Below are 17,991 nucleotides of genomic sequence, written 5' to 3'. Positions count from 1 at the left end.
GTGTTTATTCAGAAATAATTGTAACAAGCTGAGTCACTTTCTACGACTTTCTCTGTTGAGAAATAATCGTATAAGAAAAATGATAAATCGATAATCAAGGGAAATAGAAATACTTAATTAAAATCGAATAATTACAAAATTGATACTTTTCGTATGAAATATATAATTTTGCACCTTTTTGTAGTAATAACAAGCTTGCTGTATTCGTGCATGTCGAATAACGTACTTAATTAATAAAGTGATAAATAACGTAATAATTAAAATGCATATACGCCGATTAATACGTCGAAATCAATTTTATCGTGTTTTAATACTCTACTATACACAGCTTTGATAATCATGAAAAATAATATATATTTTGTATCATCGTATTATCATATATCTACTTTTTAATTATTACTTTTCCATGAAAATACAGATTCAAAAATAAGATTAATAATCTAGACCAAACCTCACCGCCTTTTCTACTACTTCAGCCTTTCAAAAAATCTGACAAAATTCTGGAACGATCAGCAATATTCCTATCACGCTGTACGATCCGCTATCTTCGAATTAATAAATCTAATAATTTACAAATAAACATTCTAATCCCTGATAAAAGTAAAATATATGTTCTGAGTCTCTCACGAAAATAAGATCTCCCTACAGGGAAGAGAAGTAAATTGCTTTTAAGCTCAGAGAAAATTATCCTCTCCATCGATAGAGCGATCGGTCCGACCGATCGAATGAGAAGATCACAATGATTCACCATTTTCGATGGTATCGCGAATGACATGATGCAGTTAGGGGAAACTCGTGGTAGGGACCTGGAACCAGCTGTTCTAATCTCTTTCGACTGGCATATCGTGAGTGGAACCGCGTAGTAGTACGCTCGACGTCAGCGTGGACGTTCGACGTTTCCTCTCGAATCTTTTCGATTCCTGCGACGTGTTTTTCCCATCCTTCCACTCCCTACGTTCCCTATAATTAGTTGCTCGTCCACTCAGAATCACGATAACCATATTTATTCCTTGTATTTAATATTAAATAATCTAACATCAAACTTATCGTTCGAATATTCCGTCAAACTCGTTTAATTTGGAATTATCGTAGTAACCAGTTCCTTGTATTTAATATTAATTTTTCTTCTATTTAATATTAAATTGATATTAATATTTAATATTAATCTCTGTTGTATTTAATATTAAATTTTATATTTAATATTTAATATCACATTTTGTTGAATTTGATATTAAAAACCATTGAAAATATCAAATTCTGCTTCTGCTCTTGGCTATCATTCAATTGCTTCAAGTTTACCATAAGCTAGTATTATTTGGAGTTATACGTGTCGTGATCGTACGAACGTCGAGATACCGTGTTTTCGTGGAACTGTTGAGTGATCGGGTAGTGATCGTTTCTGTTTCGAACGTGGACATCGACACGTACGCGAGACGCGGAAGAACGTCGATGTGCAGTGAGTTAATTAATCGCGAGACTTATTCTGGAGGGTTCTTCTCTGCTTGAACGACTTTCGGGTAAGGAGACTTTGTGTAATTTCATTGATTTACCATTAAAACGATGAAAGTTGGGTTAGCAAGGTTTTACCTATTGTTTTGGCTATTGAAATTGCGATCTGGCTGATTGATACGAATCATCCGACACTTTATATTCCATTCAAAATACATTTCTATATCGCATTTTACAGCTAATTTTTCAAACAATATTTCTAATATTATTTCTATTTCTATTATTTATATTGTTAAAAAAATGGAAGAAACCAGAAAAATTTATTATTTCACTCTGCGATTTTTCAAGGAATATTTCTAACACCATTTCTATTACTACGGAAAACGCCAAAAAGGTTTCCCATTTTACTCCTCAATCTTTCAAAAGATAACTCTAATACCATTTTATTAAAAATACTCGATGAACGTCATTTACCAAAAAAAAAAAAAAAAAAAAATTAAAATCAGGTCAACAAAAATTCACTCAAATCGTAAGAAGTTGCAAACACACTGATACATATAGAAAATGCAAATCACGGGAAGAAGTAACGGAGGAAGCGGCGGCGACTCAGGGGACTGAAAGTAGCGTAAGGGAAGAAAGAAAAATCCGCTCGCGACGCTCGGTAACCTTACCGAGACGCTGGGAATATTTTTCTGACCCCAAACTGACAAGCTCGGCACAGAATGCCGTACACGAGGCCCGATTAAAAATGTGCTCGATAAGAACTCGTGGAAAAGTTGGTGTTCCTTAACCTCCTCCATGCTGCATTTCTATTAAGTGACGGCCGCCGCGGCCCTCGGAGGAACGCTGATCCAATTTACTTTTCATTCAGCGTGAGACCAGTGGCAATTTGAAAATTTCTTTCAACGCTTGCCCCGCCTTTCGCGTTCAATCAGCTAGCAATTTATTCTCTGTTTCGCTCTGTCGTCGCCGCCTCTTTCGTCTTCCATTTGATATCAGTATTAGTGGAAAGAAATAGAAAGACATTAGACGTAGTAGCGAATTGTTTTCACAGCGACAGAACATTCCTTTACGAGACGATTAAGAACCTTCGCTGAGATTCTCAGATATCGTGCTACGTAGCCGGTGTTTTGTTCTTGATGCAATCGATAATATATTCCAATTGTTTCCAATTAGAGGAAGGAGTCTTATGCGTGTAACATTCCGTTGCTCTAGTTTTTAACTATTCTATTCCCACTAGTTTGTAAACCCAGAGAACTCAGTTTGAAGTTTCCGAGGTTTAATAGCATTGTGTGGAGTTAGGACTCTATGAAGGATACTTGCTGAATATTTCATGCTTTCCAAGTAGAATTTTCATTCTATTATCGAGAATTTGTAATCTTTGTAACAACGAGACATATGTGGGTTGGTTAATTCTACTTTTTAAAAAATGCATTTAGAACAGTTAAGAACTAGGTCGACGATTCGTTGTGTAATAAGGATGGGGTCTTGGATCGTTTAATGTAGATCATGAAAGATTCGTGCGTTAGTTGGTAGTACAGAATATTTCACTCTACAGATTATTTTCTTTGGTGGTTAGATAGTATCGTTAAAGGAAGTGTATAGGATGTTCAAAATATGTGGAGATATTTATGAGGTCGATTTTGGACACGAAGACAGCGAAGGAAATTTCTGTACGAAAATAGTACGAGACTTGGGATTAGAAGAATATCGCAATTGGAAAGTGACGATGAAATCTTTAAAACTGAGTAGCATTCTGTGTAACTTAATACTCATTGCTCTAACCAATTACTTCGCCGATATTATTATAAGATATTTCCTTACCTGTCATATAAAATATTATTCCTTTAACCATGAAAGAAGAAAAAGTTGCACTCTATGTAGGATGCAAATAGCCTTCTCTGACCAGTTAGCTCTGTTTTTAACGAGTATACTCTTTATGAAGAAATGGCAATATTTTGCGTTATGACGAGTCCTGTAAGTAATAAAATGAAAAAATAAAACAGTCATTTCGTCACAGTTTAATTTTACATTATAACAGCCAGGCATACTCCGTGCTTCATGAGTATACTCGCCATCGCTCGCCTTTTGCCACACATTTTAGCTACACATTTTGCAAAGAGATCTTAACAGCTAACTGGTTAAATACTCTTCATAATCAGTATCAGTATTCACAACGAAACTCACAAAAATACTCTTCGTCAAATCCCATTTCCTTAACAAGCAAAAACCAGAAAAGGGTGTATTTTGGTCGTGCTATGATACTATTAGGTTTATTGCTGAAACAAAGATCTAAATATTCCATTTTGTAAATTATATTCACCGCGCTCTTTTAAGAGAAATTAAGGATATTGCAGCCCGTGTAAGTTTCAACGAAAACAATGAAACTCGATCGATTTTTTTCAAATTGCAATTTCAGTGTACTATAATCTGCAACATTATCTATCGTTACTCTTCAAATTATGCTCGGCTTCTTACTTTCTCCAAACGTAAGAGTGTCGTAACTTGTATTATTTTATTAGTACGTTCGTGGTTGGAAGAAAAATTGGTTTGGTGTCGGGTTAAGAAGTAACCCGGTAATAGCAACAGGATCTGTAGTAAACGCAATAGTAGCAACGAAAGAGTAGTAAATACTAGGGTCACGGCAGTGCGATCAGAACGCGAGCAGAAATGTTCGATCGTGGCAAATGGAGGAACGAGAGGAAGAGAGTGAGATAGAGAAAGAAAGAACGGGTTATCGGCACGGTATACTATTTATACGCGCGCCCACGAACCATTAAAAATACGTCTCGACGCGATGCAATTTATATCGGACGACCATTCGAGTATAAACAATTAGCGAGGCGTGCAACCGCACAACGAGAAACCGACCTACCGCGATAAAACGACAAATTAGATCTTTCTCGATGACTCACGATTTTCGGGGAAAATGCTTTGGTTTATTCGCAATTCTGAAATTTTTACATAAGGTGGAATTTTGCGTCTATTATTTAGCAATTGGTACTACCAAGAGTATCGATACCACGCTAATGTCGATGCAATGATACTAGTGAGATTTTTCAAGTGATTTTTATACGTAGCTATTTTAGCACTTATCTTAAAATTTTGTTTCTATCAGAAAAAAGTTGTTTATTTAAATCGTTTTTCTACTTTAATAGTTCTTTTTTTATACAGGATAACTAATCATCTGATTAGTCGAAAGTTTAAAAAATTGTGCAACTCTGTTTATTGTTCTACTTACAAAGATAGCGTATTCTATTTCAAACCATCCATCTTATTCTCTCAAACATTTTCTTCAATTGCAACCATTTCCTTCGATAGTTAACAAACTATTCTTCTATCTGTATTTCTTCACTATCTTCTCTCTCTCTCTCGTTGCACAAAAAGCTCCTAAAAAGTTACTCGCTCCATTAAACTCAAAATAAAATTAACCATAGACCTATATCCGTAGTAGTTTCTTTTTCTCCTCTTAAGTCTAAGATTACCGAAAAACTTAACTCGTAGAATCGAACCCGCGATAAAATCCACCGTAAACCCGTTCCCATGATACGTCTTCTCTCTGCTTTTAAATTAAAAACAGTAAAAAAGTTGCTCGCGTTGTTAGACCCAATAAATAAACTTGACCGTAGAACCACAAGAGAGAGAGAAAAAAAAAGAAAAAACAAAAGCGAAAGAATGCGAGTAATCGATCAGTATCCTCTCATCGAACGTTCCATCCATCCTCCGATACCCTAAAAACGATTAATCACAAGAGGATCGGAACAGAAATCACGCGGATTCGCAGCAGTGGACGGCTGTTTCCGGCTAGCATTGGTCGTGTCTGCCAATAAACGGTTGTCCACGGTTATTAACGCAATTAGAATAATCGATCGTCTAACCGAGGACGGCTGGTATCGTAGTGTAATGGCATTATTACGACGAACACGGTGGCAATGATGTAAGGTGACATGCGGCAATCTGTCGCACGGAGGCCAGGCACAGAGGAATGCAACGTGGTACTAAACGCTTCGAAATCAGGTGCACGTTCGCGTACACAACAAGTTTGACATACCATCGTAGACGATGTGTAGAATGGACGCGATTAAACGATGACGATTCCTTGCAAACAGTCTGACTAAACATCTGACGAGATCCGAGGGATTTCGATTTAAAGGGGAATACCAGCCACCGCGTAATATAGTATTGTTCTCTGGTTGAAGAGAATGGATAAAGAGAACCGTTGACACGATTCGATGAATCGTTTGATGCGAACTATTTGCTCTCTTAATGGAGATACACTACAGATCAAACGTTTGGGATCGCTATTGTTGGTTGGTTGGAAAGAAGGATAGAGTTAATCTGTATACGAAACCGATAATCTTCGTTTTCTGTCGGTATTTCGGTTTCATTGCATAAGTAGAAGATTAATGTTCATCTGCGAAATGAACAAATTACCCTGTTCCATGAGTTGATTTGTTACAAATTTTGAAAAATATATTACGATACACGGGGTCGTATTGTGAAACGTAGAACGTTTATCGACGCCCGTTTATGCTATCAATAAGTATGTCAAAATGTGTGATCGTGTCTCTCTTTAAGATTACCACTCGTTCTAATCTTGCTTTTTGTTCGTATTTCCTTCTTCAAATATGCATTACGATGGACCAGATGAAATTGTAAGATGTACGTTCGAAGCCTGAAATAGTCGTCTATCGACACCGCCTACAAGTATGCCATCGATAAAATTACCAAGAAATTCGTTGTGATCTATGTACGTCTAATTCTAAATTTGTCTTATTGGCTTGCGAAGTGTGGGATTCGTGGATCAACGATCGGTGCCGCCACGATTCATGCTGCCACTCCGTGTTTCTGTGAGCGTCGATAACGACCAGCCGTATACAACAAGTATCTAAACTCGTGTACTCCTATTTTAAAATACGAGTCTCCTTTTTATCATGGTCGCGACGACGCTTCCTCCTTGAGTTCGTCGCGCGCGGATCGCGCGTAAACACGATCTTGTTATTCGAGGAATATCCCCGTCAGATACAAAGGCAGGTCGTTCTCGCGTTCTCCGATTTTTCTAACTCGTCGGCGACCTCGTAGTTTGATCTCCTATCATTTCGTTTCATAGTTCGTAATCCAGTTAAATCCATCGGTTTATAGTTCATAGTTTATAATACAAGAGTAACATAGAAGAAAAAAAAAAGAGGAAGAAAGACAGGGAGGGGAAGGAAAAGAACAGAGATTTGTAAATCGTTCGAATTTCACGAGAGCATGGGTCGTGGTCGAAGAATCCTAGCTGTTAATCGCTTCTGGCTTTGATCTTTGACTCGCTCGCAAATAATCGTGCGCATAGTCGATCGAGAGATATGGCTCATAGGCAAACTCATAGATGGATCTAGCCAACTAGAGAATTAATTCTACGTGACGTGGCGGCGTCGGTCGAACACAGCCGTTTCTACGAACGCGTTCTATTAAAAATTAGAAGCATCGACTCTGTTCACTTTTAATCAAAGAACTCTTCTTTGGAAAAATAGAAAAATATAGATATGTATATATAAAACGGTAATCTTTATCGTCTTAACGAATAGTTTCATCGCAACATTAAATTTCTTGTCTGCGCCAAATTTTCATCATTCCCGTAGTATTCTTTCCTTCGAGAGTAGAAAACGATCTGACGATTCGTTAAATGACGCTTTAACGCTAGAACTAGCAGAACGATCAAGACGAGCAACATGTGTTTTTCATAGTAATTTCGTAGATTTACAAGGTGCATTTCGCAGATTTTCAACGATTCTTTACAAGATACATGGATAAAAACCTTGCCTTGAACTATTTATTTATTTCCATTGCTTTCACACAAGTTTCGTATTTTAATTGTTCGTAGTTGTGAGCGTTAATCAAGCGATAACGAGCAACGATTCGAGCAAACGAGAACGTAGAACGTAGATCGAGAAGAATTACTCGATTCTTGTTCCGTGTACTCTCTACACGATGAATTTCGCGAAAGCAACCAGATGATCTTTAACAGAAACATACCGATCACTCGATTCAGTTCGCGGCTTCTATATTTCACAGAACGATTCTGTGTTCCCTGGAGGATCAGCGAGAAGAAACGCAGAACGATTTATGGCGTGGAAAGACACGATTTTCACGTGGCGGAAATCGTTGACCGACATCGACGAATCCTATTAACCGGTACGATCATGAAAATCATTTAGAATGAGAGAAGAGAGAGGCCAACACGTGAACGAAGAAACATGCTGACGGTGTCGTTATCACGCTAACCAGTCATAGATGACATAATGATTCTGTTTACCAGCAAACTGAGCGGAACAATCCCGGTTTTCGATTGCTACGCTCGAGTTCGTGTGGAGAGAACCCGCCGTAACGAAGCTCGTGTCGCTTCTGCTTTTTGCTCGAAGCAGAAGGAACTTGGAAAAATCGCGGAGATGCCATCGATGATCGGAAAATTGCGAGTTTTCATGCAAATTCGTATTTTTCAGAGTACAATTAAGAAAGTATAAACTCTGTGGGAAATTGTTTTTCCTACCAAGCGTTAAGAGAACTCTACGCTTTGAACACATTTTATATATTTTTTCGTATTACGTGCAATTTGTGTAAATTACTCTCAATTTTTTTTTTATAAATGCATAAAACTCCACAGTCTATTGATAATTTGATAATTAATATTTAAAAAAGATATTTGGTAATTAATACGACAAATAATTTGAATAATGATTATAAATTTGAAATTGTAGTACAGAAAGTATACATAGTACAAGTATACGTATCTATAGTCGGAGGGAAGTAAATACAAATTGAAGAACAAAGGGTATATTTGAGCCTAAGCCATTAAATAGAGAATTTTATCGGCACCCTGTATATACACTAATATGCATTTAAATAGAGTAACACAGGATTATAAAGTCAATATAACGGATTATAAAGCGAATATAAATCTTGTCATTCGTTACGCTTCTATGGTTTTATGGTTACCTGTGTGGTTATCCGTCGTTTCATATAATCACGAGGTGGATGTAAATTACGATAATGAATAGGATATCTATTCATGAAACATATCTATTCATCGATGCCTTTTCTAGAAGTGTAATTGCTAGTTTTCATAGAATATCGTTCTGCATTTACTTAAAAAAAAAAAAGAATTCATCATACTTGTTCACGTCATGAAAATACATTGCGAGATAGAATTAATTAAATTATAACTTGGTTAGTCTCGAAACTAAAGGGATGATTTATTAAAAGAAGTTACGTCACTGTCATATATTCAACAGATCAACTGCAATTGCAATTGCTACAGTCTTAAAATCAATTGCAATCTAAAAAAAAATACAATGATTATCTGAAACAACACTTTTCCATCAGACTCAGGCTACTAAATGCCTAGAGCAAACATTGAGAATATACGTCTGCGTTATTTAACAAAAAGTAGTCTCTAATGTCTAGATGAAAGATATTCGTGCAAATTATACCTCTATAAATTCTGCTAAAGAAATAAATAGAAACTCGACAGAGATATTTTTTACGTATTAAATATTACGAGTACTATTATTTCAATATTTTATACTTTAGAATATCGTGTATCATATATACATTTTTACAGGTTTCCATAAATACATAAATATCCGAGTCTATTAATAATATATGAGGAAATACGACTTTAAACGATGAGGCACCAACAAGTAACAGCAATAAATTCCATCGTCGTGCGGAAATTCTTGAAACATTGCAATCGCGTTAGATCGTTCCAAATAGCGAAGGAATGGTTTAACGATAGGAAAGAAGTGGGCGATCAACGTCAATTAGTTTCGCGTCATATCCGTTCTGTCGATTTTTAATCGCGCGAACGTTCCGATTATTTATCGCGTATAACCGATAGAAACGCAGTGGCCTCGATGCTTTATTAATTCCGACAATTAAACAGGCGTGAGAGATCGCGGTCGACGAAACGAGCGCTTGAATAAATGCGGGCTAGACGATACGCTAATGCAACGACACCAGACCCGCTAATAGCTGGTTAACAATGATAATTCGGCTGTTATCGCTGGTCAAAGTGGTACAGCGCAGATAGATCGTAGGAAAATGGGTGCCGAGGCAAACCGTTTCCATCGGCGAGTAATGTTGACCCCCTTGAAACATTGAACGGGTTAAATTCAATCGGTTGGCGGCGTCACGTTGAGAAAGACAAACCGCCCTCGACCCCGAAAATTGTTGTTCAACCGTTCTGTGTATGCGCGTTAAGTATCGCCGATGGGTATCGTAAAATTTCATCGGACTCGTGCTTGCTGAATATAAGACGAGAATAATTACGATTACGCGAAATGTAACGTAATTGATGTAACTTATTCGTTGGAAAATATTATCTCTGACAATGATACGGAGTGAGTCAGCAAGAATGAATGATCATCCGAAATAACTTGATATCTATCGATTTCACGAAGAAATATTTCAAATGAAATTTATTGTATTGCAGAGGGCTGGACGTATGGATGCGTTTTGATATTTTTATGTCCTGTAGTTTCTGAGTTACGAACGTGGTTTTTTAGATAGCACCATATATTTTCGAAATGAACATTTTTAGAGGAGACAAGAGAGGACATTTTTTCCTCCTTTTTCATAGTATGACAAAGTAACTAAGGATTTGGATTTAATCGCGTACTTTAATTCTTAAAAGTACTGGTTACTTTTAGTTTCATAATTAATTCAGTAACGACTTCGTTCTTTGTCGCGACACATTTCCACGACACGAAAAAATGTAATGGATTGTTTACGATAACAAAGAGAATACAATTTCATGAGAAACAGTAGTGTACTAATTTGTACTACTATGATTCGCAGCTCTCTATACGTTCAAGAAAATTTATTAACATTATTTAGTACTAAGATTCAAGCTGCGATCTTCTCTTCCGAATTATGAAAATTATTTACGAGTCACTTTATCGAGAATATTGTAGCTTCTTGGTCTGTTTTCCTCTACAGAAATGGCTGAATGCTTGGTAGACGTTCTGTAATATTTCTAGTGGAAGTTGCGCGATATCCGGCGATTTCTTAGAATTTGTTGGTTCGCGTTTGACCCTGAGCTTCGTCGTCCTTCCCCTCGGTGTTACGATTTATGAGGGAATTTTCACGGGTTCGCAATCTCTTCGTAACGAGGTCCTTTCGAATCTTCGGGCCTCTTTGATCTCGAAAAGATTACCAAGTGGTTGTCGTTATCCACAGCCATGATTCAAACGGCTGCGAAGTGTATACCTTTTAATCTCGTGTTTTCTTTACTCAAAGACTGGCTGTACTTCAGCCTGATTGATATTTTTGAGCAAAGAATTTACTTACAAGCCATACGCTATTTTATGGTATTAACATTTGATTGTATAACTTTATTTTATTGCTGTACTAAAACGCGATAGACGTGCGGATTTTTCTGCATTTACAGGAAATGTAAATTGCAAAATTGCACAGAGTGCACGTAATATCGAGAAACATGAAGTATACTAAGTATTATACGTAGGTAGATAACGCAATTTTCTACCGAGGTTCTACTTTTTTTGATTATATTCTCAAAGATGAGAATTTGCATAAAAATCTGTAGACTAGCGATAGCGTAATAAAATAAAGATACACAGCGATGAGAGTCAAAAAATACAATAATTGAAAGAAGCAGATAGAAAGGATTGCGTATCTTTCAAGTTTTATAGGAAGATAAACGACTTCTTATTCTCTAAACCACAGACAAATAGAGTTAACAAGGTAGTCGTACGGTGGACGACGAAAATTCCTTGGCAGCAATATCTTAACGTTATTAAGAGTAATCACCGACGTTGCAGAACTTTCCGCAGACGCGAGGAGACTTTTTCACGGACAATGGGAACAATGAGGAACAATTTCGCGGCGGTCTTTGTGCTCCACATCCTGATGCACTCGACGAGTCAATCCCTTTCGCTACGCGGCACAAACGGAAATTCCTCCAAGAGAAACAGTATGCCCAGCGCTTTAACCCTCGAGCCGCGATCCACGTCCTCCACAATCTACGAATGCTTGTTCGTCGATCCCGATCTACCAGCTTGCGACGTCAAATGGTGAGTTACTTCGATATCAGAATTTTTATATTAATTTTTGACTGGGATATCAGGATTTTGACACTGATAGATGGAATAGTATTAAACCATTAGCTGGCGTGGTCTCGCTGGAGGATCATAAAGTGGTGTTTGTATAAATTTCAAAACATCGATCATGATTCCATCGAAATGGGAATTTTCTCCTTGAACAAAGAAAATAAAAGGAGAAAATAAATAAAGAATATTAGATAAAAAGTTCAGAAAAATCCACATATGCATATACATGTATCTAAAAGAGATTAATTTAAAAAATATTGAGAAAAAGATATCGTGAGAAAATAAATCTCAAAATATTAAATCACTGTCATAAATGGTAAATATTAATATGAAAGAAGCAATCTGATCTTCAATATCACGTTGGAGGTCTGCTTGTATTGTCATCAAGTATTTCGAAATTGTAAAACCTCTTCCTATTGTTAATCGTTCATCCTTAACTTTGATAACGTAAAATATAGCGATATTAAAAATTACTCTTCATTTTTTAGGATGTTGAACTCGACCGAGGATCCGACGAGTAGTCGAAATTCTTTCAAGAAAGGTACAACGCAACGCTCGAGAAGAAACGTCGACGTTCCATCCACGATGGACGTCGTAGTTTATACTATCGAGGGCTGTTTACCACCTAGGTAAAATTTCTACTTCCCTACTTCCAATCTTTTATCGATAATATATTCAGCAACAGAAGCAAATAATATTTTTATTCCGCCCTTTTGGACTTTAATCTCGCCTACTACTATCGAATTTAATAAAAATTATCCGTTACGTGTCATTGAATCGCTTATACTATTTATTTATTTAACAATATTTATTGAAATCCAACTCAAAACTGTCGATGGATTTCGATTTCTAGTTTTTTATTTTTTTCATTGAATTGAACAGAAGCGTGCATATTTCACACACTCTTACACCACGCATCGTTATTTGTTTAATAATGTTAATGGAATCTGTATTTTAGTTTTTGTATCTTTATAAAATAAAAAATTGTGTATATTTGGTGCATCGTATACTTTATATACAATATAATATTATAAATTTATTATATAATTTAATAGTATTATAAAACATAAGTGACTCGAGGATGCACGGGGTATAAATAATTCTTTCCAATTCTGTAGAGATACAATTAAAATTCAGATTCCATTAACATCGTCATGTTAGAATTCCATCAATATCGTTAAATATATAATAATATAGGTATCGCATATATATAATACTATGTCACATGTTATTATTCATCCAACAGTGTTGACGGAATTAATATGTTAGAATTACATTATGATGACGCAATTATCGAATCGTTAAACAGGATACCCTTTTCAATGCCTTCCTGCGAGGGAATCTCCCTGGACAGAATCGTAGATGTACAGAAATTCCGTCCCTTCACCGTGAAAGGAGTGACAAAGCCACCGTTCGTGTTTCCGAAATTCAATTATTCTCGATGGCTGAGCATGATGACGCGGTTGCGGAATCATGTTTCGTCTAAAACAAGAAACGTAAGTAATCAAGCGTGGCTATTCGTGAAGTAATATCCTTTCCTATTTCGTAACACAAGTTTACCACGATACCACTACGTTTCTCAGCAGAATTTTAAATGAATTTTTCCTTGCAAGCTTCTCTCAAAAGATTTTGAAATTTTCTTCAACTTCTTCTCATCTGCAAAATCTTGATATTTGCTTCGTCGTTGTTCTTCAGTATCCTAGAAAAATTCTATTTACTTTTCCCTTACTCCGCAAATGTTAATTACATTCGCTGATTTTCCTTGATTTTCTTGCCTACGATACTTGCTCCTCTTCTCACGTTAATCGTGAAATTTATCATTTTCAGGAAAAACGCGTTTTCAAGGAAGCTTTCTTCGAATCGATTCAGGATCGTATGGAAGGGCTGATGACCGCGGCCACGACGAAGGCAACGACACCGATCGCAATTGCGGCCAATATAAGCCATACAAACGGGTCGTCACCGAACACGTTCATTCCCAGCAATGTCAATTCCACCGAATCGGTCGATCACCCACGAAGAACACTCGAGAACACATTCAATACTGAAAAGACCCTGTCACAAACGTCGTCTTTTGCAAGTGTAGATAATCCTCCAATCCTGCAATTTCATGACAAAATAAACTCAATGAAATTATTGTCTAAAGAAATCTACGATCGTTCGAAGGTCAATGCTGCTGATCAAAGACTACACGCAATTCCGGAAACTCCAGCAATTCAGGAAACTCCAGCAATTCCGAACGATAAGCTAGTATACGAACGCGAGACGATGCAGGAACCTGTGAATGAAATTTTAAACTATGACAATTCCAAGAAATTCCAGAAATTGACCTCTGACGTGCGGACGAACAGAGATAATAATGGAATTGTTCACGATTTTCCAGTCACGAAGAAGATTTTCGGAGCATTCAGAAGAAAGAGAGAGATAATGATATCAGCTTCGGCGCAGGCAATTGCCGACGGAACAGAAACTCGTGGAATTGCTGGTCAATCGATCGTACAAAAATTAAGGCATAATGGAGAAAATTTGAGTTCGATGACGAACCAGTTTGCTGCTTCTAAAAGCCAAAAGAAACAGTTTAAAAGCTTAAATGTTATCGACGACGGAATTGATACTAGCGAAGACGTTTCAAATACCGCAATTCCAAGTTACAGTAAAGAATCTAACGTTGCATCTGTAAATAACGATTTTTATGGTAAGACCGATAGCTCGAAATCGACATGGCAGAAAACCGTGTCGCCAGAAACAGCGTCGAGAATGAAGTACCGAAATCGCGTGGAATTGTCGTCGTTTAGAAGACAGTAGTACGTATAAGAAAACGTTTCGATCGAAAGACTAGGTTAAAACGATACACTGAGGGAAGAACGTAGAGGTAAGAAGAGAATATGATAATTCCAAGTAGACTACGGAACTGTGCATGATCATACTGTCAAGTGGGAACTTATTTTTCGAACAATATTAAACGTTATCAATCGGCAATGTTCTCTGGTTCTCTGGTTCTTCGATAAAGGATTAAGAAATTGCGAATGATCGAGGATTCGCAAAACCACTTTGAACGATATCGAGTTGAATTCGCCAGAATTCCGATAAAAATTTCCTTTACTTTTTATTTTCGTAAGCGTTAAGGTTTTTCGCTTTAAGAACACGAGAAATGAGACTTCGATGTATGCACTTGTAATTCCTACCATAAATTCGATGAGTGTGACGATTAAAATTGTGGAGATTTGGTTTTACATCTCGTTATTCCATCGAGACCTCGGATGGCCGCGTGGTGATTAACGCTTTGTCAATTGGGGTTTTCACGGCTCGAAGAATTGGATTATTTGCGCGGCAAATAATTTGTAAATTAATCGTCTAACATAGTTTTTATAGGAAATTTAGGCGGAAAATCAATATTGGAATATTCTCACCTTATATATCAAACTTTCACGGGAATAATACGATATACACAATATGATACAAATACGATGTATTAAAACCAGAAATAATCCTCTCGCTAGTAACGATTATAATAGGTTCAACAACATATTGAAGTTGTATAATTGCGTTAATATGATATAACAAATTCTGCTAACGTGATAGAATATTTCGATTATTCACACGACATTTTAAACAATTTTACGCGAAATGGGTAACCGCCATCGATCGTTACAGAATTAATCAACAGTAACATAATTTTTAATACATACAACTTATAACCTCAGCATATCGTTGAACGTACTTATACTTCGCTGTACGATTGACAAAGCGTTGAATCTCACAAAAAGCGACGCGATATCAAGAGGAAAAATCACAAAATAAATCGTAGATCGTAAAAATCGCCCAAGTCACCTCCTCGAGAAAGCTTCACCGTGACGGAAGCAATAGGGTAAATATTCGCCAGAGGAATCCGTTGTCCTCAATCCTGCTTGAAATTTGGAACGAAATTTGTCAACGAAGACGAGCTGACAGATTGAAAAGCGGTAGGGTTAAAGCCAGACTCGTGGATATCGACATTCTTTTATCTTTTTTCTTCTCCTTCTCACAATTTTCCTCTTTCCTCTCCTTTCTTCTTCTCTTCGTCCATTCTCCAATCCTGTCTATGCATGGAAAAACGTCTCGACTCGATCCCTTGTTCCGATAAATCGCGCCAGTTTCCACCGCGGAAGGCATGAGAATATATTTCCTCCCCCTCGAATTTCACCTCGAATCCCGCGAATACGAATAGTAATTACTAGACTGCGAATTTTTATGTATGCACAGGAAATTTCGAAGTATAAAATTGAACAGAATCCGCGTAATATGCAAAAATATATAAAGTAAATAAAAAACATATATGGATAAAAAATATATAAATATTCAAAATAGTATAATACTTGGTACGATGTTGATAGTGACTATAAAAGTATTTATTAGACTACTTTTATACGTACTAGTTGATTAGATCCAAATGTAACAAATTCCATATCATTTAATAGTACATTCGTATAATTACGAAAATTTGGTAATATGCAAATGAAACGTAAAACCTATTGAAAAAAATGCCTCGTCGGAAAATAAGCTAGCGTAGAAATAGTTTTTGCAAGCATTGCAGTGGATAAACCAAATTTCTACATTGGTTCCGTTACCTTAGTCACGTTCATAAAAATATAAATTTGCATAAGAAACTGCATTCTTCGAAAGCAATTACCTTCGATCGCGTCCTTTCATCGATCGTGATCTTTCGTTGATCAATCGGTCGGTGTCCATACTGTCCATTTATTGGTGTCATTTATAAATCTCGACTCGAATTAGGTACACGTACCTCGTCTTCGTTGATCTCAGGAGACAAAGAAACGCGGACGTGGAACGTAGGTTAAATTACGCGCGATGACTTCGTTAATCGAATTTCTGGGCTCGAGAGTTTTTAAGCTTCATTTTGGTGTTAAGAGCAGTAGGATGACATTTATGTGAACATGTTGGACAAATCTAAAATTTCTCGTTCAGATAGATGGATATAATTATTAAAAGAAATTGATGGAAATCAAATACTAACTAAAAGTTCGTTGGAATAAATGGAGTTCTACTGTATGATATTAATAGTACATATATAATGTGATACGTAAAATAAGACGACAAAGTGATAACGCATAGAGGGATAATTGCTAAGCGACTGTCTATCGACTAGGAGTAGGTATAGCGTAATTTTTAACTTAACGCGCGCGCGATGCGCACGAGGTATCGCAAGTTTCGACATTGCGATTTTATTTACTGCTGTATGTAACGTAAGGCGGCTTGAATAAAGCGTGCTACAGAATAAATGACCTTTGACTTTTGTTTAATATTCTTGAGTTCATACGAGAGTTGGTTAATCGATGCGTTTAATATGCAACGGAAGCTATTTATCAAGCAGCATTTTATGAAAGTTCCGAATAAGTAATCCCTTTCCAATCTCATTGAATATAACATGGAATATAACGTCGACTATTGAAAAAGCTACAAACTTTTTTGGTAACTTAGCAACAGAGGTAGAAAATGTAACTCAAGGATTAAAAATATCGTTTTTATATAATATAAAATATAATTAGTACTGGGGAAATCAAGGTCAAGACGTTGGAATGGAACGCGTGTATTTCTTAAATTTTTATTCTCTGACTTCTGTCCAGAAAATCAAGAGTTACATGTTAACACTTTCCGGTTGTGAGAGTTTCGAGTTTCATGATTATGCCTGTGGTTGGAATTATTTTCGCACAGCGGGCAACGTACGCTCCGTTAATTATTATTTCTATTACAGCTTCTTTCACTATACCAGCTTTATGGCCGTAATGATGAAGGTGTATTGGTGAGCTATACCAGAAGTTCGACCAGCAAGAGTTAAGTATAAACGAATAAAGTTGTAAAGCGCAAAACACTTGTACAATAAATTGAAGATCTATTTTTTTAAATTTTTTGATCTTCGTATTATTTTATATACGCTTACTCTTTACTTTTCTCTCGTCGCAATTTTAACTTCGACCTCTTCATCAGGATTTGCGGCATCCTGAGTCTCCTTAACGTTATCCGTCACCCTCAACCAATCCAAAAGCATCGCTTCCTCAACTGGTGGTTTGCCTTTTCCCAAATTGAATTTATCGACGCCTTGAACATGATCCAGGGAAATCTCTTGCTTCTTCGCTGCCTCGTCCACTTCACCCTCCTTCCACGACTTCCTACCCTCAAGCTCTGCGAACTGATTACTATTTTCTTTCTGCGATGGATCTTCAAAGACACGAGAAGGCGGGAGATTATTAAGAACCGCAGGTTTATGAACAACATTCGGAACGACAGGTTTGTCGTCTCTTAAAATCACAATATGTTGCAAAGTAGGGGCACGAGTGGTGCTAGGATGATCCAAAGTAAAACTCGTGGATGTTTGAACGAAATCAGGATTCTTGATGACGATTTCCGGCTTCTTCCCTTGCATTTCATCGATTGA

At 36.7% G+C, this 17,991-nt stretch overlaps 2 protein-coding genes across 2 annotated transcripts in view; both read left to right on the top strand.

Moving 5' to 3' along the window:
- Window positions 1–17,991, top strand: part of LOC132916564 (transcriptional protein SWT1) — a 321,821-nt gene that overhangs the window by 24,060 nt on the left and 279,770 nt on the right. The gene's annotated exons all lie outside the window — the stretch shown is intronic.
- LOC132916562 (uncharacterized) lies at window positions 836–16,837 on the top strand. The gene is made up of 5 exons (XM_060976664.1): window positions 836–1,517; window positions 11,271–11,522; window positions 12,047–12,187; window positions 12,868–13,054; window positions 13,386–16,837. The coding sequence occupies exons 2-5, from the start codon at window positions 11,308–11,310 to the stop codon at window positions 14,361–14,363; spliced, it is 1,521 nt and encodes a 506-aa protein (XP_060832647.1). The 5' UTR covers window positions 836–1,517; window positions 11,271–11,307; the 3' UTR covers window positions 14,364–16,837.

Source organism: Bombus pascuorum, chromosome 2 (genome assembly GCF_905332965.1).
Source record: "Bombus pascuorum chromosome 2, iyBomPasc1.1, whole genome shotgun sequence".
In the NCBI taxonomy this organism is placed as follows: domain Eukaryota; kingdom Metazoa; phylum Arthropoda; class Insecta; order Hymenoptera; family Apidae; genus Bombus; species Bombus pascuorum.
The sequence above is the reverse complement of the archived record's forward strand: the minus strand, read 5'-3'. Positions and strand labels throughout refer to the sequence as shown.

Coding starts and splice junctions, on each gene's coding strand:
- LOC132916562 (XM_060976664.1), top strand. CDS start 11,308: ATGGGAACAATGAGGAACAATTTCGCGGCGGTCTTTGTGCTCCACATC. Junction 12,188..12,867: donor GAGGGCTGTTTACCACCTAG/GTAAAATTTCTA, acceptor ATCGTTAAACAG/GATACCCTTTTCAATGCCTT. Junction 13,055..13,385: donor TTTCGTCTAAAACAAGAAAC/GTAAGTAATCAA, acceptor TATCATTTTCAG/GAAAAACGCGTTTTCAAGGA.